The sequence below is a fragment of the Tinamus guttatus genome, unplaced genomic scaffold (assembly GCF_059628265.1).
Source record: "Tinamus guttatus ecotype Peru unplaced genomic scaffold, ASM5962826v1 Tinamus_guttatus_pri_ptg000423l, whole genome shotgun sequence".
Lineage (NCBI taxonomy): Eukaryota > Metazoa > Chordata > Aves > Tinamiformes > Tinamidae > Tinamus > Tinamus guttatus.
The window spans coordinates 4,337,756-4,364,593 of record NW_028288957.1 but is presented as its reverse complement, the minus strand read 5'-3'; the positions used below and the strand labels follow the sequence as shown (position 1 = coordinate 4,364,593).

Genomic DNA, 26,838 nt, shown 5'->3' with positions numbered 1-26,838 from the left:
AAAAGAAGGCAAAAAATACCATTTGATGAGTCCATTCTGTTTGAAGGAAACATGATACAGGATGAAATCTGTGCAGTCTTGCAGCTGTAGGCACATGGCTCAACATTCGTCTACCTCAGTGTTAATGAGTGCCAAGGGAGACTTGCTGCTAGCATTGGAAATATTTGGTCATTCTGGAAATCCAGATGAATCATAACTTATTAAACTAATAACAAGAAGCATGGGTAGAAGGGTAAGAGATGGAATTTTTTTCTTAAGTTAAAAAAATATTGAAACAAGATTTTCCAAAACCAGCTTTCTAAAAAAAGAGAGTACCTGAAATGGTCTGTAAGACCCAGAACATATAGGGTACACATGCTTTCCTGGAACTTGGAGCAGTCAGCAATTCCCTGTGGCCGGTGTTCCTCACAGCACGTAGCTATTCCAAATGCGTGCCAGTGAAAGAGTCTGTATTTAGATATATGATAACTCCTCTGTACTTCCTGCTCATTTAAAAAAAGGGCTGTAACGAAAATGTGCCAGTTCAAGGCAGAGATTACAAAACTACAAGAATCTTTATTAGTCTTTAAAAGTATAATATATTTTAATGCAATGTACATACGTGAAAGCAACTACTAATGTATAGGATGTCTTCATTTAGCTATTTTTTTCTCTTTTTCCTTCACTTTCTCTATCTTCCTCTCCTGAGTTCTGATCATTGATGACATTGCTGAAAATAGCAGCAAGAAGAGATTATCTGAAGATTGCCCAATGTTAAAATGATTGAAGTGCAGACACTTAAAGCTCTATAAGATCCTCCCATGTGTCATACTCTACACTTAGCAAGCCCTTACAAATGCAACTTCAGGTTGCATTTCTTAAACTTCAGTTCAGGATTTTTTTTTTTTTTTATAACCAGTGACTTCAAAGACAGTAAGAAGAGACCTTCAAGTGCCCTCCATGATTACTGTGGTCATCTCAGATAAAAAACAAACAAAAAACCCACAAAACCCAAAAAAAACAACATTGAGGAAGAAGGCATGTGCTTGATGGCCACTGCTGGGAAACTGTGGGTGTTCTGAACTTTTCCACTGTCAGAATATCTTCCCATTTCCCTGAAAGAGTCCTCAGCTCTTTAAAATTTTCATTTAATTGGACATGACAGCACACGAGGGCACCCCAACCAGATACCATGTTTGAAATGTAAAGGATCTTGAAGCTTATTAGAGCTCAGGGGCTGAGCAACAGTACATTGTGCCATTAAGCTAATTATTCTCCTGGGAGCAGGATAAAGCACAAGTGGGTACTACTAGGTTAGACACATCTGAACTGATAGAACACAAAACCACAGCTAATGCTATAGCTGGCACCACAAATAGTTTATGGCAAATGTGGGTATTCTAAAAAGAGATAGTTTTGGGAAACTTTGGCACCTTGGTTTTTCATCTGTAGTGTTTCCACCAGGTTTTGCAGGCTTTCCATCTTGTTCTGTAACTTCCTAGATGTATTGTCACTAGTCTCCACAGGCTGAGAAGCTACTGCAAAAATTATTAGACAAATGTTATCACAGATGCGAAAACAAAAAACAATGAAAATACTATTGAATTATTCAAAGACTCAATCTGAAGTGAAGCTCCTAGAAAATAAAATTTCAAATGACAGAACTTCCAGTAACAAAACATACAATATGGTTATCAACATTGTTTTATACTTAGTAGTATTTCCACGTATATGAGAATGGAACCAAATTTTTTGATTGCCTGTAAATGTGTTTTGGGGAAAGGAGACAATGTTTTATATTAATAAAATAATATTTATGCCCACAACTTATAAACTGCTCTTTGCCAGCAAATCTGAAGGGATTGTACAAAGGAAAGCAGTAGCAGAATTTGCATTTTGCAGATGGAAAATTGGAGGAAAGATAGATGTTACTAAAGCCAGGAATAAAACCAGAAATTCCAGATCCTCCAAGAACCAGACCACTGCAGAATTCAACAGGTACTCTGCCTCTCTGACCTGCACAAATGAATCAGAAACATAAGGCTACAACAGCAGCGAACATCTTGGTAGCTGTCACAGTTGGGATTGCTAGATCCCCAGTGTTAAGTACAGAAATTTAAATTATTTGGAGCCATAGTTAGATTGTCATTTGTGCCAGAATTGGCTTAGAGCTCATGGGGAGCATCTCAATTACACTGCTACCTGCAGTGCCTATGCACCTTCTGAAAGAAAGAAAATTTTCTGTTTTTTAACAAGATGGAAGAACAGCAGGACTTTTTTTTTTTTTTTCCTAATGCTATTTGGTAAGTCAGTATTGCTTGAGAAGTTCCTCTCTCACCTACTGCACCTAATCATTTTGAGGGCTTTTTGCATATTGCTGTAATAAAGCAGTCCTAAAAGCCTGGTTCACTAGCAAGCAAAATGAATCTTCAGCAACATGGATTAGCTACACATTATAAACGTACATAAACATTAAAGACAGTGCCGCAGTCATATATTGCACCAGAGCTCTTTGAACTGGAAATAGGACCACACTTGCCTATTTGGGTGTTTGTGGCTGTAGCCTCTGGAGAGTCTCCCTTCCGCACAGCTGGTGAAGGGCTAGGAGCGGCGGCAAGGTCATGGGCTGGAGCAGTCAGCAGCGAGTGCACTGGGGACCTTGGTTGGCCCCTTTCTTCCCGAGGGGCCTTCTTGGGGGAGGATGTGTAACGGGGAGCTGTTAAGAAGATGGATGCTCCACCTAGAAGACCACCAAAAGAAGCCTCGTGAGCACGCTCCCGAACACGTGTCCTGTTACCTGTGTTGATGCTGCCCATGCAACGCGTACCAAGTTGGGTGCCCTTCACTGCACCCTTCAAATGCTACATTTTTGCACCACTTGCAACAGATACTTTGTAAAGTCATTTCTGCTATTAAGCTATTTCAATAAGGGACTTAAGGAGATATACTGTATTTGGATCGCTTCCAGTTCCACTTCTATACAGCGCATTCATCTTGAAGTGCAGTCAGTGCACACTTACTTGTGGATGTGAAAGGCAGCGAAACATCCTGGGACTGAAGATCTGCAATATGCAAAGGTAAAGGATCCCTGCAAGCAAAAAGAAGTCAAAACTCACATTTGAAGTTTTGAATTTGCTAAATTTTTGCTAACACTAGTAACCTGCACAGTGAAGCTTTAATACGCAATCCACAGATCTCATACATGTATATTAAACACAGGAAATAAGTTCCGGAGCTCTTACTTAAAAAGGGATGAAAGAAACTCACAGCTTAGTCTGTAATTCCCAGGAAGGTTTTAGCATAATGAATACATTATGAAAAAGCTTAAGACTAATTAATTTTAAAAATGCCTTAGAAACTGCTTCTCAAATCAGTACTTTGAAAAGCAGGTAGTTCAGCTAACTCAAAACACTTCTCACCAGCTGATGGTATCCTGTTCCGTGCTGCTTACTGTGCCTGAGTCTCTCACTGGCATTTCCCTGCACGGAAAGACATACTGCTGTTAAAATCACAACAAAAGCCTTGTCAATAGGATTCCTATATTTTACATTTTTAATTAGTTTGTTTTTTAAGGATTTGCAGAAATGCTCCACTCCCACCTAGTAGCTCTGCTACTGTACTTGTACCTTTTGATGCACCACAATTCTTAACTAAGGCACTGGGAATAACTACAACAAAAACCCAAACAATCTTAATCACACTTTCCATGAGAGACAATCAACAAAGTCTCAGCTCTGCTTCAGCTAGCTAGAAGCATTTTTTTTTCTAGCTTTCCATACACCATGTGTTTCTATTCAATTGACATCTATTCAATTATTTTCAAAATCTATTTAATAGGAAATGTATTAATTTCTAGGGCATTCAGTAACATCCTGGGGATGTCATTATCAATTTTTTCATTACAGAAAAGGTAAAGTACATTTCTGTAAAAATTATACCTTCTCATTATCCTTCTCAGTCACTTAACACTGGGAAACTGGCATAAAGAAACAGAAAGTTAGGATATTAAGGACCACAAGCCTGGTCAATGAATCTTATACTACTTGACTAATCCATCTCAGAACTTTGATCTGCAAGGAATTCCTAGTCTTTAGGAAAACAATTATTACTTTCTTCATTTTTTTTCTTTAAATGCATTTTGCCAAACATCTGCAACAAATGACACCAGTGTCATTTTACTGCATCTTCTTGACCAAAAACTGTATCATCGACGATCTGGGATGATCTGATCAACTGTATCATCTGGGATCACCTAATCACCTGGGATCAGAAAGGTGAGTTCTCACCTTTTGCAAGGATCTGAACGTGGACTGAAGGTAGTAGCACATTCTCTACTTGCACCATCTCTGCGTATACAAAAAGACATCAGAATTAGCACAACCAACAGTACTTAAGCCATAGACTTTAACAGATAACTTTATATTTTGAGGGATATTTAGGTGCAGGATTCTCCCAACCTTGCTTAAATTTTGAATGAGAAGACTACTGGAGGAGAGATAAAATACTAGAAAAAAAATTCTCCTAAAACCTCCTTTTTTCCAATCCAAAACCACATGATGAATCACACAAGCTTGCAACTACATGTAGGAAGTGACACTTTCTCTCATTAACACTATAAACGCAGAAACGCCAACAAATGAGCACTGTTGACATCCCCAAAGGATTCTATGAAGACAGGCAAAGTTTACAGGAAGGGGCAGCATATTTGTTATTTGAAAGCTAAGACAGACAGGTTTTTGAACACGAGTTCTTTTTCAGAGCTAAAATAGAAGCTTCTATAGCTTCTACCTTTATGTTCTTAAAAAAGTGCATGTTAATAACAGATCTTTGTGATTCACTATGAGTAAGCAAAAAAAAAAAGAAACAGTAACAAGAAAACAACACACCAATATTAGCAATCTGGGAGTGATATAGTCTCACCAGTATACGAGAGAAAAGTCACGTTTGAAATAAGACTACTACTGGAAGCCCTTGAATTACATTTTCCAATCACAAAGTATCTTTTATGTCCTGTGTTGGAAAAATCAGAATTTGTGCTGTACAGATTTTTCAACCTCATTCCATTGACATTATAATTTATATGATAAGCAACTTCTTATCTGCTTTCAAAATAAGAAAAGGGATATTTAAATAACAAAGAAAAAGATAGCAGTTGAGAATTAAAAAAAAGAAAAAGAATAAAGATAGATGGTGTAGTCACTCACTTTCTATTTCCCTGCCACCTAAAGCATTTGATGAACCAGGCAAGCAACAGGAGCTGACAAAGTCCTTAGATATCTCAAGTTTATTCCTAAATCCAGGTTTCTGACAGAAAAACACCCTTTACTGCTTGTGAAGTGCATAAGTGGCCAGACATTAGCTTCAGAGCACTGCAAGTACATGGCACACCACAGAATTCCTCTTACACCGTGTTCCTCACGGTTGATGTTCTCGCACCATCACTGTCGTTCTTGCTAAGAGCCACAGAGGGGATCTCACTGTCTGAGCTTAATTCTTGAAGAATCTTCTTTAAATCTCGAAGCGGTTCCTCCTTCAAAATGCTTAATTTGGGTGGCATCTGAAATAAAATCCTTCTGTTATAAAATACTTTTATAATGGCATTCTATTTTTTAGTACCTATATATATTCATCTCAAGTTACGCAATTATTTTCCCTCTACTTGACAAAATTTGGAAACTGGTAATTTTCTCGTAATTCTAGCTGAAAGTTAGTGGAGCTAAGATAATGCTGACTTTTATTATACAAAAACCATACAGGAAAAAAAGATGTATTTTTGCAAGACAGAATCAAGATAATGCTTTCTGTGATGAACAATCAGAACAGCACTAGCATCTAATTAAAGCTAAATGTAGATACACAAAAACAAAAGGAAGGTGATATGTCTAGTATTAGGACAAAACTGGTCTTAATCTGTAAAAGTGAACTTGAACTCAAATATTGAAATAAGCAAAGTTATTACAGGTGAACTGCCTGTATGAGCACAATGAAGCTGATCAGATACTACACACATGTCTGTTTTCACCACCACCAAAGCAAAGTCATTTACACCAGGTAAACTACTAGCAGAAAAAATAATAAATAAATAAATAAATAAATAAAAAGTAGTGATGAGTCCGTAACATGAGAGAAATACAGGAAAGGATCTAATCTTCATTGGTCGGAATCATCCCACCTGCTCTCCCATTTAGAAATTCCGTGCGTTTTTCTGCGCGCTGCCGGGTGGCCAGCTCGGGGCAGTACTCACGTGAGGAACGCCGCTGGCCGGGGACAGGCAAGGCGGCCCGCTCGCAGCGTGCTGCTGGGGCAGCGGGAGCACAGGTCGCTGCCTGCCTGGAGCAGGGGCTGAGGAGTAGCCCGGGCCCTGGAGCTCCTGTCGAAGAACATGAGTCACAGGCCAAGCAGGAAAACGGGATATGGGGAGCAAGGCCTCTGCAACAGGGCCTCTCTTTTGGTTTCATGTTATGATATCTAGCATTCAATTCTCAAAACACTCTAATATTTACTACACGTCCTCAGACATAACCTTTCCAAGTCCTTTTGGGACCGAAGTGGATGCAATAGTGGTTGTTTCATTTATTTTCAGGTACTCATTGTATGCTCTGGATCCGTGCAAGCAAGTCTCAGCCTTGTTACAAAACTGAACTGTCCCATGCGTCTTACGTGTGCTTTTCCCACTGAGGTGAGAATTACTTTCATTAGGATGAGATTCTTCATCTTTGTCATGGCTCATGACCTTCCTTTCGCATCACTTATCTAACTCCGTATTTTGAATATAACATTTTCATTTCCCAATTAAAACCAAAAGTTTTGCCTCTCCAAGGCACCTGCTGACCATATTTACTTTCTGCTTGCTAATATCTCGATCTGCCTCTTAAAAATGTATGATTTTTTTCACTAAAAAATAACTACTTCACATCATCAAGACCAAATTCCATTGCTCCCAGCCTGCTCATAGCTTGAAGGTTGTTGCTTCTATTTCAGGCCTAGAGCAAGATGTGCATGCTCCAAAGCTTGTTAGCACTTTCCAATATCTACAGTTGATCTAATAAAAGGCATCAGCCATGCCTATAGACCTTGTCCCTATACTTCATTTTTTTCTAATAACCTTATACATATCTCTAGCTCTGATTTGCCTGAAATTCAAGAAAAAGCTGAAATGTCACTGAAAGACTTTAGTAGCTAGAGCTTGTAATCAAATATTCATATAACTTTTTTTTTTTTTGATGCCCCTCTAATATACAGTACTTCAGAATAATTGTAATTATGGACAATACATTGTGCAGTAAGGAACTATCCCACATTAATAGAGGTTTTTGAATACAGATTTTTGAGAGCACCTTGCAGTAAATGAGGTTATTCCTGAAATAAGGACAGAAAGTGAACGCATCTACTTTACATTTATACTTATCCATAAAGTACTTACTTTCACATCTAAAGCATGCTGCAACCTGAAGCGCATTGCTTCTTGCTCCTGGCACTGGATTATGCACTGACACTCTGAAAACTGCATGGATGCCTGCAAGAGAGGAAACATCAGGCCTAAATTAAGCTTACCATAATTTTACTATATGTTTTTTGTGAACGTCATTCACTTGTGTTCTCCAACTGACACAGAAAAAAGGCACACATACAGCTATATATATATTTTAATCTATTACTAGCAGTATGGAAAGTGGTTTCTAGAAACATAAGATGGTCAGATGCCTTCCTTGATAGGGTTACATGGGCAGACTTGTTATATGATCCCAGGAGCAATTGGGATCTCCTTAACACTACAACACCCCAGAAGGGTGTTAATCCTGTCCTAGACCTACTGAACACTTTCAGGATTAGACAATTCAAATGTTTTAATAAAACTAAAGCCTACTCAAGGTTTTAAAGTGTTTATTTGGTTAATTTGTTGATGCTTCTCATTTTCCACTTTACTTTCAAATACTATTCTATTCTTTAAAACCATATACTCCAAAAAGATGTAGCAACATCTAATAATGTAAGTATTTTTCACATCAATTAGAACAGAGGAAAGCTTTCAGTGAAAGCAGTAAAGTGCACACAAAAAGTACGCTCTTAGGGAATCAGTCTGCTTTTATTAGTCTAAAAGAATTTAATCTTCAGTGTTAAAATAAAATATGACTTTTTGTGCTCGAGTCCCAGTGATGCAAGTGTCAGCTCACCGGTGCACTGTGCGTATGGTTACAAGCAGCAGCTTCTTGAACACTTAACATACATTTTACCCAAATTTATATTCCCTTTAGCTCGTAAGAGGTAAATCAAGGATTCTCATAAAGGTAACAGAAGTATTTTACCATAAAATCCTTAGAAGAGTCTTAATCACAATTTTTTTTAGGTGTGCAGCTTGCAATACATGTGAACAGAACATAGCAGCTACAACCTGGATAAGAGGTCAGACTTCTCCTCCTAAGAAACTGTGGTAAAGCTCCCCACTCTCCTACTGAACTCAAAGCTACCTTGTCAAGGGCTGTCTCCATCTTGGATATTTTTTCTTTCAGACGTTTGTCTTGTGACCTCAGGATCTCCAGTTCCCCAGTCATCTTGGTATTTTCTGTGGCAATATAGCTCAATTCTTGGCTTAGTTTATTATTTTCTTCTTTGAGATAATTTTTTTCCTGAAGTTAAGGAGATGAAAGACAGTGTGAGACAAAAATTTGTAGCTAACAACGTTACACTTTTCTTGAGATTTTTCATTTTTTCAAAATTTTGAATGATTCACTCCAGAAGCTTGGCTATTATATTTTGCAGAAACACAAGGGGTTTGTTTTGTTTTTCTTTACCCCATAAGAAGATGAGATCTTATAAAGAACAATGTAATTGGACTTTTCAATCCATTTTCAAGCTGAAATGTTAAATTCAGGAGTATATGACCTGGTCAAAGTTAACATTGCACGTTTTCATGAGCACTTTGAGTTTAAGGTCTGAAGAATTTACTAAAAGTCCAAGTACTACTGTAAGAATATGAAGAGGTCCATTGTATACGCAAAGGTGTTCATAGTCACCAAGCACCAGTTCAAACGCATGCAAGTCACAGAAGCCAAAAACGGTAGAGAAGTTGAGGACAGGTAACAGCAAACAGATAAAAATAATTTTCCATCATAGAAGATGATGGACAGACTTCAACCCACATAGAGTTCACAACCAGAACCGGGAAGGTTGGAAGTAGGAACTACGACAGAACAATCTGCAAAACAGTCCTCCCTTGCAAACACCTGATTGTATTTCCACACAGACAACAATGCTTACAGAGACCATGGAACCAAGTTGTTGTACTGCATAGCTCAAATGTATTAGTTGCTAAATTTAAAAAAAAAAAAAATTAGTTGCCACTAGGTAAAATGAACCCTATATTAATTATATTGTAAAGCTATGTAGCTGGAAAGTTTTATATATAAAGATAATTGTGTTGAGAAAATGTGGCCTAGGACACAATTTCAGATTTGCCAGGATTAAGAGCAGAATCTAGAGGAAATATATCTGAAGAATTTACACTGACAACATAGAATTTCCTAAAATTTCAAATACAGACTCAGATGATAAGCTGATTTCATCAGGCCTCATCTACATTAGATGAGAAATTCGCACATTGTCTCAAGTTTACCTTTTTAAAAGATCCGAGATTAAGAGCTCAAATCTCACTGACACTTGCACTGTTCTTTCAGAGAAAAAAAACATTCAGAACTTGGTCTGTGCGAGTCTAACTTATGCCACAGAGACATTCCCTGAGCTATCATATGCTAGAAGGAAGCAAAAGGAAGGTGCCCATTACATCAAATAATACTCCCTTTAGTACTCCTGGGGCTCATTATGGCCCTACATCTCTCCAAAGACCAATTTCTCTTCATCTAGTTAAATACTTTTACTTGGAGCTCTTGTGACCTTAGCTGCATTTGTCATTGCCTCTTCCAAGAATTTAATCTTGCTCTGTAATGCATCTATCTGTCCTCTCTTGGCTGTGATTTGCTTCTGCATTCCCATTGCAACTTTCATAGCTGTAAAAGAACAAGGTTCGCAACTGTTAATTCTGAATAAGCAAGACCGATTATGCATTCTGAGCTCTGATAAAAGACTCTGGAAGCCAGTTACCAACAATATGCTAAGGCAGATACACTGAATCAGCACCCTACTGTCACTCACACCAGCAAAACACTGACTAGGCTCAGGAGAAGTTTTCTAAAGGTGGTGATACCAGGCCCATAACACACACAAGACAAGGGAAGAGTCCCTTGGAGCCTTTAAAGATCTGACAAGAAAATTCAGCTCATGGTATAAATTTTACAGTATGTAGTAAATGGTAAAATATGTTTGCATGTGCAACTTTATTTTATTACACAGAATATTTAGAATACTTGGAACACCACTGAGATAACTTCTACTTACAAATTTTATCAATACTTACAAAAAATCTCTTGGGAAAAAGACAAAAAGGTGGGAAGATCCCACCTTAATTACCATGGCCATCAGATCCTTCCATAGTCTTTAGAGCCGCTCTGGTCTGATCCAGCTCAGCTTTGGCTGATTTTAACTGCAGTTTCAGTTTCTTTGCATTATTTTCCATCTCTTCAGTTTTACCTCGGAAATTTTTCTTTAAATCTTCATATTCCTCTGAGCGTAAATTAAGACAGAAATCACAGTGGACAAAGGTTGTCGTTCTTGCAGACAAACATTACTGACCTGTTTCCTACTTCTTTAAAGGAATATTAGATGTGCAAATAGCTAAGACCTAAAGCAAGTAACAACCATTGCTAACAAATATAGAAGCTGTAGCTCAGTGCTTTGCATGTCAGCAGAAGCTTCTGTTTCACTAGAAAAAAAACACGTGCTCTTCAATTGCTCCGCAAAGCAACAGTTGAACAAGGTGAGAGAAATCCTTATTTCTTATTCCCCACTGCTATAACATCGTGAAATGTAAAGTTACTGATGAGGGCAGCATTTTGTCTTCTTTGTATGGGCCATTGTGCTGTACCAACAGCTTGGTCCTCTTTGCTCCATGGCCATTTGCTGTGATAAGCCTTTTTTAACCTCACATCTGATCAGCACCATAAAAACCTAAGAGTCAGGTCCGAGGTCAAGATCCCAGGTCAGGGTTAAGGTCCTGGGTCCCGCTTCAACCTAAACTTATGTTACCCGTTTCTTATAAAACTTAATAAACTTAGAAGTGCTGCTGTGTAGTTAGCATGATTTTGAAGCAGATAATGCCCACAGAGTACTTTACCCGAGCAGGGGGTTGCTTAGGTAACACAGGACATGAGCAGTATCATGGGTGCAGCACAGCTGTAATAGAGAAACTCCATGAATTTTGGTGAGCTCTCAGGTACAGGCCCTCATTTTACCTTGAGCGTTTGTTTTTACTATTATTTTGCTCCACTTATATCTGCCATGTGTTAATTGTGAAAGTGATGGTTCGAGGTAAGGCATAAGCATTTAAATAATGATCAGATGCAAACAAAACAGGAAAAAAAAGTCAAGTTCCTCTAATTTGAGAACAATCAGGGACCTGCTAGCGTCCTCAAAAAACCCTTACGTAAAACAGTTAAGTTCATATTGTTTGATTTAATAGACACACTTCTTTGGGCCCTAAAGTCATTCAAGCAATTACTATTTTTGCACAGGGTGGAGACAGACTGCCAGAAAGATTGCATCTTTGTCATTCTGTGCCAGAATCCCCAACCATGACTTAGCTCTCCAAAGCAATCTGACCATCACACGCTGTCAGGAAACCTTCTAAAGTACCAGCAGCCATATTTGGATTCAGCAAGCAGGCTGCTCTTCTATTTTTAACATCAGCCTCATTTAGCAGCTATCTGAGTTAAGCTGAGCTGAGGCTACCTACCTGTAATGCCAGCTAGCTCACTGCGACTGGCTTTCAGTTCCTTCATTAGCTGGTCTTTTTCCAGTTTCATATCTTTAACCGTGTGGAGCCTTTCAGTGCACGTGTTCACCAGCTTAACCTTTTCCAGTTCCAGCTCACTCAGCCTGGCCTCCAATTCAAGTATTCGGGCTTCTTTCTCCTCCTTTACAATCTATTTATACAAGAAAGAAGTGAGTGTATGCAGAAACACTTACATTAACAATCAAGACGTGCAGACATCATGATTACTTTAAGTTTTTTGTCAGAGAACAATTTTAAAGCAAGAAGAGTAAAAGAGACAAATTACTTGAACATTGTCAATCTAGGCAAAAAGGATATAATAGAATCTGACCTGGCTTTAGAGCCTGTTTTACCTTGCCAGGTATGATTTGAGAATGATTTCCCCCTTTTTTTTGGTGGTTCATGGACTAGCATCGTTCTATCTATCCACCAACTCTTTTCATGTGACAAGGATTCAAGGTACATTTTCTGAGTTGCTTGAAAACCAGACAGTGCTAGTATATGAACTTAAACAATTGAACAGTCTTAAAGAGACATTAATACAAGAACATTTCCAGACCTTGAGTTCTTGTACTTCCAGTTTCCAGTCAGTGATTTCTTTCATAAGCTGAGACTTCTCAACTTCCATTGCTCCAGCAGCTCGACTGTGCTGGCCCACCATCTGGGTCATGTTATCAATTTGCTTTTGGAAGATCCCAATAATCCTTTCCTTTTCTACCACCTGCAGTCGCAGTGTGTCGCACTCTGACTGCACGCTGTGCAGACGGTCTCCTTCATTCTTCAGGTGCTGAAGCTCCTGCATCCTGCTGCCAACCTGCGCACGTAGCTTCTTGATTTCCTTATTGGTAACGTCAACAGCTCTCTCTTTCTCCTGCAGGCAGGCTGTCAGAGTCGATACTGTTCTCTCAGCAGCCTCTAAATTTATCTGTTTGGCTTTAAGATCTTCCCTAACTTTACAGAGCATCTCTTTGGCTGAGTCCAGTTGGACAGTCAAGGAAGAGATTCTTTCAATGCTTTCATTTTTTTCCTTAATTGCAGCCACCTGAACAAAAGCAATGAAATATTAACTAAGAAAGTTTATTTCTGTTTTCAGAATTTCCTTTGCTCTCCTCATTTTCTCTTCTTACCCTTAAACACCTAACAGTCTCACAGGAAAATTAACCTTGCATAGTCACATCTATAATGAACGTATGATTCTTCTGTTTTTCTTTCCTCTTTCCCTGCTTATTTAAGTACTCATTGCAAAATATATATATTTTGAACAACAGAAAATCAAAGAAAACTGTAGAAGATGCAGAGTAGAACAAGGCCAGCAGTTTCGTGAATAATAAGGGAATCAGTATAACTTGATCTCTTCTCAGAATGCCAAGTAGCTAGTGGAACTGCTAGCGATTACTTAAGCATAGCTCATTTTTGAGGGGCTGGGGTCTTGCAGAAACCTCCATGATTGAACTACTCGATGTCTAGGAGTCTACTGTGTCAACAGTAGTTCTTCCTCACCAAGAATTGCCTTCAGCTTAGAATCTGGGTTATAGACATGAATATCATTATAGTCTCACCAAGCACTGCATCAAGTAGGGCAAGAATGCAGGCCTTTAGTTTACTCATTCTTACAGAAGTGCTCACTACTGAAAATAATGCCTTGAGCACTTTCGTTGCTTCGGGCAGCACAAAATTTTAAAAAAAGACTTTAAAAAGGTTATTTTAGATTCTATTACAATCAAATAGTCATTTTCTCAGGTATCTTATGTCACTGATCATACACAGAAAAATAATGCTTCTACTACAACAGCAGTCAACATGGAACAAGACTGGAAGAGATAGGTTAACAGACAGAAGACACAAATGATGACTGTCCTGCATTCATATATTTGACTGGAAAACTTTGACACTTGAGCTCCAGAAGCCCAGTCACAAAAACCTGAGTTGTAGCAGCTCTAAGATACAGCCTCTATCATGACATTTTCTCTCCAGAACATAATAAAGGTGCAGTAGCTCACCAACCTGGCACTCTGTTTGTTCCTGACATTCCATCCTCATTGCCTTCACTGTGCTTTCCACATGCTTCAATTCCATGTTCTTGGTTTCCAATTCTCTCCTTAGATGGTCAATAGTGATGCTGTTGTCTCTATCCCGATCCCAAAATCTCTTGTTCTGCTCTTTTTCTAGACTTAGTTCTATCTCTTTTTTATGTAGTTCAGTCTACAAGAAATTACAGTCATCTCCCTCTTTGAATCATACATATTTCGTTCTTTTCCTTAACACTAGTAACATTCAATTACATAGTTGCATATCTAAATAGGAATTATTGCATAGATTTACACATAACAAGACAGAAATATTGGCTGAACCGGTTTTTATACCTCCTACGCATGCTGTCTAACAACAAAGCAATAGCTTTCAACTTTGTGCTTTAAATACTGCTACTATAATTATATTGAAGGAAATAACATTGCCACACAAGTCTTTGATGTCATTTATATCCCTCAAATCAGTATAAGTAGTAAAATAAAAAGGGATGATAGTGTGGCAACATTAAAGGAAAAAAAAATAAAACACTGTAACTATACTAAGGAAAGCTTCTCAGATAAATATCCCTCCTTTACCACCATTAAGAATTATTCATTTCTTGTTTGATTTCATACAATAATTTGTGACATGTTCTCCGGACCTTAAACCTATCTCAAAGATCATAACAATTGTACATAATTAAAATTATAATTTTAATTATAAAAATTTTAATTATAAATAATTATAATTTACAATTAGAAATGTAAATAAAATTAAAAACACTGACATGCATATTTCAGAGTTACTAATTTAAACAAAATGAATTAAAGAGAATTCTGAATAGACTTTTCTGCTATAAATAACTTTTGATATTATATCAAAATATAGTTTAGACTACAGCTAAAGCTGACAAGAATAAAATTAAAAGCTCAGAGAACTATCAAGTGAAGGCCCAGAAACAAGCAGGATCTAAAATTAATATTCCTAGCTTTCAACCTCACAAGGATTATTCTGAGTCTAAACTTCCCTACAGCTATGTGTAATCTATAGGAAAGACTGACTTCAGATATCCCTTATTATAAGAATACCATACTGAATGAAATCATTTCAGCCTCTCTTTCAGAACATCATGACACTAATCAAGTAAACAGACCTAATGAAACCACACAAACTAATCTCCCAAATTTCAGTCCTTAAAGCATGATTTTTTGTAAAGGATAGGAAGGATGATGATATTGCATGGAGCTAGCAATGAGAAAACCAACTGAGCTTGGCAAAATTTGAATACTGCACATTCAATCTGCAAGCATAATTTAACAGTGCTTAAAACTGTTAAGGAAGTCTTGGATATGTCTTAAAAATATGTGTAAAAGGACCAAGGTTGCTTAAAAAAGGGATCTAAATTGTGGTTGATATGTTCAAGATGACTTGCATACTTTAGAGTATTTTAAACCTCTGACAAAAAAATTTATTCTCATCACTTGGCATTTCTAGTGGAAAGGTCCTTGGGAATATCTTCTTCACACCTAATTCCAATTTAGAAGGAAAGGTAAGTCTCAAACATAATAAAGGGGCTGCCCTACTCTTAAAACAAGCAACATACAAGTCACAATACCAGTAGAAAGGAGAGGTTTTCAGAAGACTGATTTTTTTCAAAATTGCCATTTGATCTTACCAACAGCTGATGAAGCTGGTCATCCAGATTTCCAGATTCTTGGCTGTACTGATCCCGTTCTGTCTGAGCTTCTGCCATCTCAGAGCGAGCTAGGTGCAACTGCTTTTCAAGATCTTCTACCTAAAACAAAAGCACGAATAAAAAACAATTCGACATCTCAAGGCAATTATTTTCATATGCTCTACATCAAAAATAGGTCTGCTTCTAGACCATTTCTAGCTGTTCCATAGGTAGAGTCAGAATTGTACTGTCTTATCTCAGCGATTAAGCTTAATTTCAGAATTAACACAGGTACATGAGTACATTTGATTGTACTCTGACCTAAACCTCATCAAAAATTGCTCATCTACACTGCAAATACTAAATATTATATATCACCAGCACATCGGTGGAAAAAAAGCTTTAGAAAAAAAATTCAAGCTCCTCTGTTTACAGGATTAGTAGCTAGAAAAGCCAAAATAGTCTATGCATAAGCAAACTGCAACTTACATACAGCCCTTAAGAAAAAACATACTAAATCCTCTGCTATTCTAGTACTATCCTAATAATCACTTTAAGATCTGCAATCTGTTCAGGTTAGCACCAAAATCTGGATATTTTCTTTCTACTTCTTTAGGACTGTTTCTTTAGCATATGGCAAAAGTAGTAAATGTCTTCCCCCTTTCCTCCTCTGCAACTTGTGCAACAATGCCAGAGGCATTGTAAGAGACATGTATGAGATGGCAGGCCAGTTTACAATGCTTTCTAATAAAGAGAAAAAAAATGATATTGCCTATCCAAACAGAATATTTAACATTCAATATTTATATTGACAAACAAGTACCAGATTTCAACTGCTAAGGTATGTTATCCACAACTCACAATGGCTTTTATTTTTCACCATTTCCCTTGAAACTTTTAGTTGGTAACTTCTAGTTTCCAACCAGAAAAGCTGTGCCTGTTGTAATAAAAATACAATTGTAAAAGTTTCATTTAAGTTTTCTCCCCTCCTCCCTAGTAATGATCCCACAAAGAAGCCTTACAGGAAATCTTTTTCACCTATCAATTTGTCTCTTACTGAATTACTGTGCTAGACTTGAGTATACTGTACTTCCTATTCAGAAAGAAGCTTATATTGATGGACCTGATTGTATATTCTTTTGTAGACACATGAAACCAACCTTTCTTGGAGCTAGTAGACTGTCAAATACAACCTGCAATCGATTCTGTAGTTTCCAATGTTCCATCTATTACATGCTAAACATTTTGAAAAGGCAGATGTGTCAGGAATACGCACTACAGTTATAATTATATATGTGATGTGCTCTTATGCAGTGCACTGCACACCCTATGTCAAAGATGCTAGGTAAACAGATCTACATGAGAAGCACAACATCTCCCTGAAAATAAAGTATGGCAGACACTAGTTTACAAATTCACAACAGTTTGGTTGTGGTGCTGTGAAAAGTTGCCTTTGGAAATCAGTATTTTGATTTCTGGATATGTGTTAACCAATGGAATTGGTAAAGGTGAAAATATCAGGAAGTGAAAAAAAGCAAGTATGAGCACAAGTACTCAAGTATGAGCACAATTTGTCTCATCCCTGTCACTCCATTCCCAAATCTTTCTGGATTGGAGCACATCAGCTCTGTCATCCTCATCAGATTGTGGCCTGAACTTTCAAACAGCAGGTAGGAGAAGGTTTCCTAAATCCTCATGATTTCTGATCTAAATTGTATTTGGATCCCTCAAGCATTCTGCATGAGTCAGCTCAACTACCAGAACTGGTAGTAGGTTTTATCCAAGCAGACTCTCTTGCTCTTTTCACTGAATTAAAAAAGAAAAAAAAAAAAAAAAAAAAAAAAAAGGGAAAGTTTCTCTGATGGGATTGTATCCATTTTTTTCCATTTCACTGCAGTAATTCCATGCACATTACCCAGAAAAAAAACTTTGTCTTCATGGAGGACTATGGCAGAAAAGACAGTTTCAGATTGTTTTCTAATTGAATAGTAAAGAAGTTTAAATATATGGATGCTCACCAGCCTGTCTGCTTTGCCTGTTATATCCAACTAATAAAAACACACCATAGATTTCAACAAATGCTATGTTTTAAGAAACTAAAAACAACTGAGCATCTCTGGGCATCTGAATGCTTCTCCAGACCTACCATAATCCCTATACTCTCACAGCTTTGCACTAGACAGTTACCAGGGAATTTTTCTTGACACTACAGCTCAGATGAAGCTATATTTATTGCCTGACAGCTTTTTGCTGTTATATTCTTCAATAGTCGAATAGAACCATATCCACTATGTGACATTCATAATGTAGAATCTTTTTTAAATGTATTTCCTAAAGACATAATTTATAGCAGGCATTCAGTGCATACTGTAGAGCATTGCTGCATATGCTAGAGAAACCTTGTTCTTAAGAATACGAATTTATGGAGTTTGGGATCATGTGACTTACCTTTTAATCCAGCTAGGTTTTCTGAAGCCAAAAGCCTTGCACAAAAGCTTTCCTCATCGACCCAGAACACTTCACATATGCATATACCCAGTTTAGCTAGTACTAATCCTAACACAAGAATTCATACACACCTTGTGTTCATACATCCTCTTAGCTTCGCGTAATTCAGAACGCAGCTGAGAAACAGTAGATTCCAGCTGACTAGCTTGATGCTCATGCATTGAATTTCGGCTTCTTGTTTGTTCTCTGAGAAAGATTTTAAATTAAGAAATTAAAAACATGTAAGAAATATAGAAATTTGAAATATTTGTCGTTGTTTGGACTATTGAATATCATCACTGAAACACCCTTTTATAAATACAATCATAAAGATATCTTCTTATTGAACAGGCTTGCTCAGTTCTCACATAAACCTACATAAAGTGTTAATGCTAATGATGACTCATTAATTAATTTCTGAGATAGCTGGTTTCAAATGCACCTCAACTACTGTGTAAGCAGAAATGAGTAGCATCCTGCTATCGGCGATTCAGTCTCAACTATTCACGTCAGATATAATGCATATTGATCTCCAAATTCCATCTTACATCTGCAACAGTACAAGGCACATCCTTGTCTTTTAACTGGCAAATTAAGCTGAATTCCAAGACATGAAGTGGCTGCTAAAAATTACAGTGCTGTTTTATTCACACTCAGTTATGGGCCATGTCAGTCCAGTACCAAAATATTTATATTTCCCCACACGAAATTCACCCTTTAAAACTACCATTCATTACTATTTGTACCTGTACGCCCACAGCACAACTGTTTACCGATTCTTGTCTATTTTTCTGCTTATATTGCTGGAAATACTTTTCATATCTGAGTCTGAAACACTTAGAAAGCAAAGGCCACGGTTCAATATGGGCACCCTAATAGTGCCCACAGCCACAGTCCTCAATTTATGATTAAGAATTCATTATAATTAATTGTTGCAGTTCTGTCTGAGGAATTCAAAAGTAATCTTTTAAGGCAGCTAAAAGCAAGCATGCATTTTTCATCAAAGCTGCTAAAACTTATTTCTGTGCTGAATTTTTTTTTGACAAAAACAAAAAATTGGAATTGCACTTAACTCTGTTCCAAAGAGTGACTTTTTTACGAAAAATCACTGCAGAAGGATACTCTACACAGCAATGACATTCTTTTCCAAAAAAAAAGTTAAGCAGCAAGACAGTTTTTTTAAACTGATTTCCTATTTTAACCATATTTTTTAACCTCACTTTGCAGGTTCAGAAAATGTGTGCGCTGCAGTGGTGTGCTGCAGCAATGCAATGTTTCAGAAGGAGCACTTCAAGCTTTGTGTTTACATGGTGAAACTCCAAGTGCTGCTTCCTGAATGGAGGATGGCTGCATGCACGGCAGAAACTGTTCACAATTCAGATTTCCTGTTAAAAAAGCTGGTGACAAAACAACATGGAGGGCTGAAGACAGTCTGAACTTCGACTGACTTTACTTACCCTGCTTAACTACAGTAGGCAAAAAGAACTAGTTCACAAGTGTCCTGATTCTCAGAGTTTGCTTAAAGCATGACTGTTTTCCATTTCACTAATTTAGCACAGGTTTTTTGTTTGTTTGTTTCTGTTCTTCCAATCCATAGTTCATGTAAGAACTGCTTAACAAGAACTGCTTTCTCTCAAATTAAAGTAACTCTTAATATTTTCTATACTTTCTTAACATTTTCTATGAAGAAACATACTGAATGATCTCCATCTGGCTTTGGATACTATTCGCATGGCTGCGTGCACTGTTAGCTTTTTCAGTTAATGCTGCCACCTCCTGTTCATGTTCACTTACTAGCTGCTCAATCCTGTTTTAAAAAGAAAATACTGGTTATAGTTTTAGTCATGTCAAGTATTAACTTCTCCACTGAACACACAATGATATTTTTCAGTAGTCAGAAATGAAGTGATTTTGATGTTTATTGTGAATGAAACAAAGTGTCAGGTTACTTAACCCTTTCTTCATAACTCAGCTGCATAGTTGGGGAAATAAGGACTTCTTGAAGGAAGGACAAAATTCAGATTAAAATCAACAAGAAAAAAAAAAACACTGATGGAACCATCTAAATGACTCAACTACCCTCATTCTTTATCATTTAATAATGGAGATACTTTCCAAACAATTTTCAACCATCTCCCTCAATACAAGTGTTTCACGATACTAAATATTCATGACAAAGAAACATGTCAGGTAGTCATGAGGTCACACTTGGTGAGCTTGGCCTCCTCAGTGCAGATGACCAAGTAGTCTGATTTTAGAATAGGAGGTATGCAGCCCCTGACTCTCATGAAAATGTCCCATCAAGCCTTGAGTTATGACTGAAAATTGTAATGCCTTAAATGACTCTGCCACTAGACAAGATTATCTTAATACTTAATTCAGTGAATAATATCCATGTGTACTCAGGAAAAAAATCCAGTACATGTTGGTACCTTTTTTGTCCAGATTTTTGGTAAATATTTTTTTTCAGGAAATTATTACTGGAAATGGTCAGCAGAAAGTATCACAAAGTTGTAAGCAAATAAGCACCCAAAAACAGAACAATTAAGGTCTCCAAAACAGTGATTTTGTAGCTCCACCATTGCACAACTTTTCACCACTAAAAAAATAAGAATCATGAATAAATAAATGGAGAACAGGTACCTATTTTGATGTTGCTGAAGCAGAAGATCTGTTTTGGTCTGTGAGTCTTTTTTCAGTGATTCCAATTCTTCTTCCACCTATTACAGAAAGATTAAACTGCTTTCTTCAGGACTTAGTGTTAACAGGAGCTTGCAAAGCAGTAACATACCTATTCCTTCTGCCTTAAAAAGTGAAAATTTGCAAATGTTGAATTCCACCATTAATCCAGATCTAGCTAGGACAGTGCCAAAGCCTAGCATCCCAGAATCTGCCTTCTTAACTTTCAGAGCATATTTTTTCCTCTCTATGCATGGTGTGGATTTGATCTTACCCAGAACTTGCACACTGCTTTTGAGGAGTCATGATACAGATACAGTATGCACACACTGAGGATATCTATTTTTTTTTTTTGGATGAAAAGGTGCTCTTGATTAAAATACTGGGCTTCTCAGGCAAACAATACTTATTACACATTAATAATCCAACACTAAGTTATCTCCTGGACAATACTCCTGGACAATTATGGAAGAGTTTTCTAAGAAAAAAAAGGATGGTATACCTTAGCTCTGTCATCTGTCAATGGTTTGACATGATAACCACTTTTATTTGGGGGAAATTTCAGCTAAACTCCATTTTGTGGATAGCTATGAATCTTTTGCTTACACCAGTGTAAATGTGAGCTCATGGAAAGCGTTGAAAAATATATGTTTCTGTATTACAAAATATTGCAGAAGGAAGATTAAGCACATTCTCCACACACCTGAACAATCTTTTCTTTGAGGTACACCACCTCCGAGTCTAAATCCCGTAGGACCTCAGTAAAGGCTGCGCTCAGGTTGTGGATTTGGAGGCTGGCAATGTTCTCCTGCTCTTGCTCCTGCAAGGCTTTCTTGCCTGTGCTGTCTTTGTAGTCCATTAGGATGCCACGCAATTCCATGAGTACTTCCTCATGGTCATGGACCACCTTTTTCAGATGCTCCGTTTGGCTGTCAGCTTCTCTCAGCATCTCCTCCTGCAGGCAATTGGCTGTTTCCAATTCTTGAATGGTAGTTTTAAGCTGCATTTTTATGCTCTCTTGGCTGTGGGACTCCCTTTGCCTGAATTTGGAACGTGAAGAAATATTTGAAAAGATAGGACTCACAAGAGGATTTTTATACTGAATAACAGGAATAACATTATAGCTAGTAGTTTAATATTAATTTATTAAGATTTAATAAAATAGTATTTTGACAATTCAATAAGCTGCTTGCTAAACCAAGGAGCCAGTCTCATTTTCTTTATTCCTGAAGGCAAGTCCCACATGAGGAGACCCGGTTTGCCTCTCTAAGCCATCTAAGCAGCACATAGCATATAGCTGGCTTGACATTCGTACCTCATATCCTCAAGTGTATCTCTTTCCAGCTGCACTTCCAAAAGTTTGGTCTGCAAATCAGAAATGGTCTGTTTTAAACTGATTTTTTGCTGTTCATGTAGCTCTGTGGTCTGGAAAGAAAAAAGTCAAACAAACTAAACGAAAGAAAAATAACTTATAAGTAGCTAAGGACCCCACAGGTATTAAAAGGTCTTTTAAAAATATTTCTTGGCTAACTAGCAAGTCAACCTGCACAGGGCTGAACTGAGTCAGTTTGGGACATCAATAGAGGAGCTGTGACAACATTATTACCTATCAACTATTTCTGCCTGCCTGCACTTGGGAATCGCATCAGTCAAGAACAATGTACAACAGCCAAGAGGCTGCTCAAAATACTGCTAGGAAAACTGTTCATAGACCTAGCAACTACAAAAATGACAAAGGCTCAGCTGCACTTAGGCAGCTGCCCCAAATTTGCAACTTACTTCACTGAGCCATCTTTGCAGATCTCTGACTTTCTGAGAGTATTCTTCCTGGGTATTCGAAATGTGTTCTTTGCCAGAATAACCTCTGTTTTTTTTCATGGAATCAATGTCCCTTTCATATTTTGAATAGAAAACAGATTTGGAGGGGCTGCTACCAGTATCAGAAGAGACTGAGGTTTCCATCACTGTGCTGAAAATGGAGGAAGCTAAAACATTTGGATTGCAGGGAAGAGGACTAACAGCACCTGAAAGGCAGAAAAAAAATAAGTGTTGAAATCGAATCATTGCAGAAGAACAGTCATCTCTTCCCAAACTGGGTATTAGTGCCACTGAGTACTGATGTCTCTCTACCCGCCTCTACGTAGGCAGGGATCATCTTTCCTAAGGACAAGTTGTTCAGGCAATTTCTGTCATGCAGACTCTTGCCTTCTGATACACAGCACACTGGATACACAACCATGACCAGTGGCTGGTACAGCTAAGGCCTTTCTGCATTCCCCTGATCTTTTTCCTTGGGAACCAGCATACATATGAAATTAAGCCAAGAAAGCACACTTTTGTACAGATCCCTCTGCAGTCACCATCAATGCCTAGGCTTCATTAAATCATTGCAAAAACATCTTTTCCCATTGTGAAAAAAACATTTTTGTAACACCGGGAAGCAACTAGCTACAGATGTTCCAACTTTAATGTGAAATATTAACTTTTTAGCCACCTTTAAAAACATAACAGCCTGGAATATTAATAGTGATTTAGTCCTAAATCTCTCTGAAATCTGCTTAGTACTTGCCCATGCTAGACATGCTGCCCCTTGGTAAAGTCTCCGCATGACTAACAGAACGTGTGAGTGATTCCACTGAGAATCTGATGGATTCTTCCTCACGTTTCAGATCTTTTGTTTGTCTTTCCGGGGCCTCCCTGCAAAATGGTACATAAATGCACTTACTGAAACAGTAGGTCTAAATACAAAAGCCTATACAACTACACTGTGTCTCAAGTAGTACCTGAAGAATTTGGTGATACTGTTATATACTATTGATTTACACTTACATTAGCATCCCAGTGACAGAGCAGTTGACTGCAGTGAAGCTGCAGCAGCTGATAACTACATAGTCCTGCAATTAGCACACCTAACAGATGCCCAAACAATAGCACTTCATCTAACAAATAAATGGTTTTATATTACGAAAACACATTTCCTTTTACAGCCGTATTTTTCTCACAGCTGGCCAGTAAATTCTCACCTTACTGACATAAAACTTTCTCTGTGAGCTTCAGAAACTGTTCGGATCCCCAGCCCCTTTGCAAATAAACTCTCAGAACTGGGAAACAGTCATTTTCAGCTTAGGAATACTTCGGAAAACTTGTATCATTAGATAAATATTTGGTTAAGCAAACCTTAATTCCCCAATGAATTAAGTCAGTACAGCTTTTTTTTTTTTTCTTGAAATTGATAAGCACCAGCTCATTCCCTACAGTTTGAGCATTCTGCAAAACGATGAGAAGCAAAAGGAGCAGGGGGAATAGAAAAGAAAAAAATTTCCATAATTTGCAAACCAGATAAAATGGCCTTTTTATTGTAACTGAAGACTTCCTGCTTAATGATTACTTTCCTGTTAGCACTTTGCTCACTATAGGAATTGAAGAATCCTCCCTTCTCTTGGGACTTTAAAGAAGTTGCTGCAAGGGACTATTTCCCCCAGAAACCTGCAATAAGGGAGTTAGGAAAAGGAGCAACTTAGATCCTCTGCTCATTCCACTGTCTAAAAGAGCAGTATTTATGCACCATGCAAACAGGCTTGCATCAGCGCTTGTCTCATAACCTTATGAAATAACAAACATAACCCATCACAAAAGAGTTACTGCTATTCAGATATTTATTTCACATTCCCATTTTAGGGATTGCCAGATGATGTGCTTAAATGATGCTCCTGGTTTAGATTGAAATGTGAGACCTCCAAGTGTCAGAGGAATAAATAAATCTCACTCATTTTTTATTTATTTATTTTAGCAGAGATAAAAAGTCACACATACAGAAAAAGCATAGGAGGAAAGCCACAAAGCTTATCTACAAAATAGTTCTAGCCCTTAAAGAACTTAGAGGGGTAACTCACAGGACAGGAAGGCTAACAAGGAACAATAATGAAGTTTAAAGGTTGTACTTGATTCTGAGTACTTTGAATGAGAACTGATACAAGACTTGTAAGTACCATTAATTTACCAGTGATCATCATAGTCTTTTGGAGAGGCATTATTCCCTACATTGACTTATTTATTGCTGAAACTGGGGAAGGCTTCTTCAAGCAAGGATGATAAAATAATAATTTAAAGCCAATTCAACATATGTGGAAACATTTATAAACCTAGAAAATAGATTTTGTGCCAGCAGGAATTAAGAAAGAGATAATCAAAAAATAAGCAAAACAGATTCTTCTAAACTAAAGGGAAAGAAATCCCACTTAAATGAGTAAATGAACAAGATTTGACAGGTCATCTGCAAGCCAAAAGAGCAGGAAACTACAAAGAAATGTGAAGAAAAACAGCCAAAAGAGAAATATAAAATTACAGAAAAAAAATTAAGTGAGAAGTCCACAGAAGCCAAAGGATTATGCAATCAGCAAGGAGAGCAGCTCAGTGCCACTTACTGTAATTAACTGCTGTGTGTGCTTAGCAGGACTGTGACATTCCAAAATGACCCAATTTTTCTCCCTAAACAGGAAATCACTGTGTGTGTGTGTACGCACATGTGTACCATCTTGTCATGCTGCCTCTCTGTATTTTTCCAAATCATTCTGAGAAATCTGGATTTTCATTCTATATCATAATGAAGCAAGGGAAAGATAAACGCTTGAGCACCAAGATGTAAAGAACTGCAGAATATAAGGAAAAGCATCTTGAAGAGTCTGTTACTCTGAAAATTGTGAAAGGGGCATCAGCTACAGCGAAAGTAAAGATTTCCTATCAATCTATTGGGTTACTGCAGAGTATAACCCAAAAGTATAAATGGAATCACAGGACAGTGGCTAGATCAAACTTCGATTTAAGCCATTTATGTGGATCAGTAAATTAAAGCTTAGAAAAGCTAACATCCCCATTCCTCTTATTTAGTCATTACTTCTCAAACTCATTGAAGAACTACTTTGCAAAAAAAAAAAAAAAGGAAGGCACACAGCTACATATAGAAATTATTCAATTTAGATATTAAATTGAATATTAAATTTAGCAGAGAAAACAATTCACTGAATCTCACAAGTATCTCTTTCTTAATGTTGAACATAATAGTAAATAAAATAGGACCCTGAAGATTCATTAGTATAGACCCATACTATATCCAATCTTTGTTTAAAAATGACTTTGCCATTAAATGAATATTCTTCCAGTTGTGGATAGAACATAAGCAATCCTGGAACATAAGTCTCTATAATCACTGCAATCCATCCCTCACTTTAGAGTTTCTTGGGCACCTCTTTCCTAATATACAATTACTAAGAAATTACACTTTCACAGTGCTTTTGCTTTGATTTTCACTGTGCCTGATGGTTCCTGTAACAACAGATTGCTGATACAGTATTTCTGAAAAGTATCCTACCTTAATTCCTGAATATTTTTGCTCATTGTAACAGCACCTGCTAAGAACAGCAATGGTTAGCACTCTAACATTTAAATATTTAACTTCCTGCCCTAAAAAATGGCATTTTGACCCCCTTAGGTCCATACTACATAAATAAATCAGAAAGACATCTGTAACTATTTGCCTTTATGTAATTTTATCAGTTATTTACTCTGGACTTTTGATGAACACAACTACATGTTTTCCTAAATATTTGTTAGCAGCTCCTGTAAGTTTTTCAAGAACAATTAAGTTAAAAAAGGTACACTAGCATTCTTTTGAAATTAATTTTCAAGTACACTACTAAAAAAAGTCATTAGTTGGATTTTTGTGTGTTTGTCTTGACCTCACTTAAAAATTTTGACTATCCAGCGTGGCTCAGGTAAAACCATACAGATGTTGTGCTCACAAGAACACTTTTAGGGAGCAAGACACAGAAAAAAATAGAAAACAGACTGAGACGAGCCTCATACCGGCTTACCTAGACTCCTATCCTTTAAGCATTAGAGCTAAATACCAAAAGTGGCTAAAACAATCAGTTTAGTCGAACCAAGAGGTAAAAATCTCCTAACAGCAGTTTCAGCGGGGTTCCTTTTGCCTTCTGAAAGGTGAGGAGGGTTCCCTCACCACCCATTACCTCAGTGAGGGAACTGGGCGGCTCGACGGGGAAAATGGGCGGGAAACGGGGCCGCTTGCGGGGGGGAAGCGGCGCGGCCCCTGTGGCGACTGCGCCAT

General features: G+C 37.5%; 1 protein-coding gene across 1 annotated transcript; it reads right to left on the bottom strand.

The window, feature by feature from the left end:
* Nucleotides 1-595: 595 nt before the first annotated feature.
* CCDC158 (coiled-coil domain containing 158) lies at nt 596-26,838 on the bottom strand. Its single transcript, XM_088531524.1, has 23 exons — nt 26,741-26,838; nt 23,284-23,411; nt 22,494-22,738; nt 22,030-22,139; nt 21,418-21,754; nt 20,679-20,755; nt 18,128-18,242; nt 15,549-15,668; nt 13,868-14,065; nt 12,423-12,905; nt 11,825-12,014; nt 10,444-10,596; nt 9,871-9,983; nt 8,448-8,606; nt 7,403-7,495; nt 6,224-6,349; nt 5,385-5,536; nt 4,266-4,325; nt 3,399-3,458; nt 3,000-3,067; nt 2,519-2,719; nt 1,413-1,514; nt 596-709 (listed from the first exon to the last, which is right to left on the bottom strand). Exons 1-23 carry the CDS (start codon nt 26,836-26,838, stop codon nt 633-635), a joined length of 3,465 nt encoding a protein of 1,154 aa, XP_088387650.1. The 3' UTR covers nt 596-632.

Coding starts and splice junctions, on each gene's coding strand:
- CCDC158 (XM_088531524.1), bottom strand. CDS start 26,838: ATGGCGCAGTCGCCACAGGGGCCGCGCCGCTTCCCCCCCGCAAGCGGC. Junction 22,140..22,493: donor TGCAAAGATGGCTCAGTGAA/GTAAGTTGCAAA, acceptor TTTTCTTTCCAG/ACCACAGAGCTACATGAACA. Junction 15,669..18,127: donor AGAGGATGTATGAACACAAG/GTGTGTATGAAT, acceptor CTTTTGTTTTAG/GTAGAAGATCTTGAAAAGCA.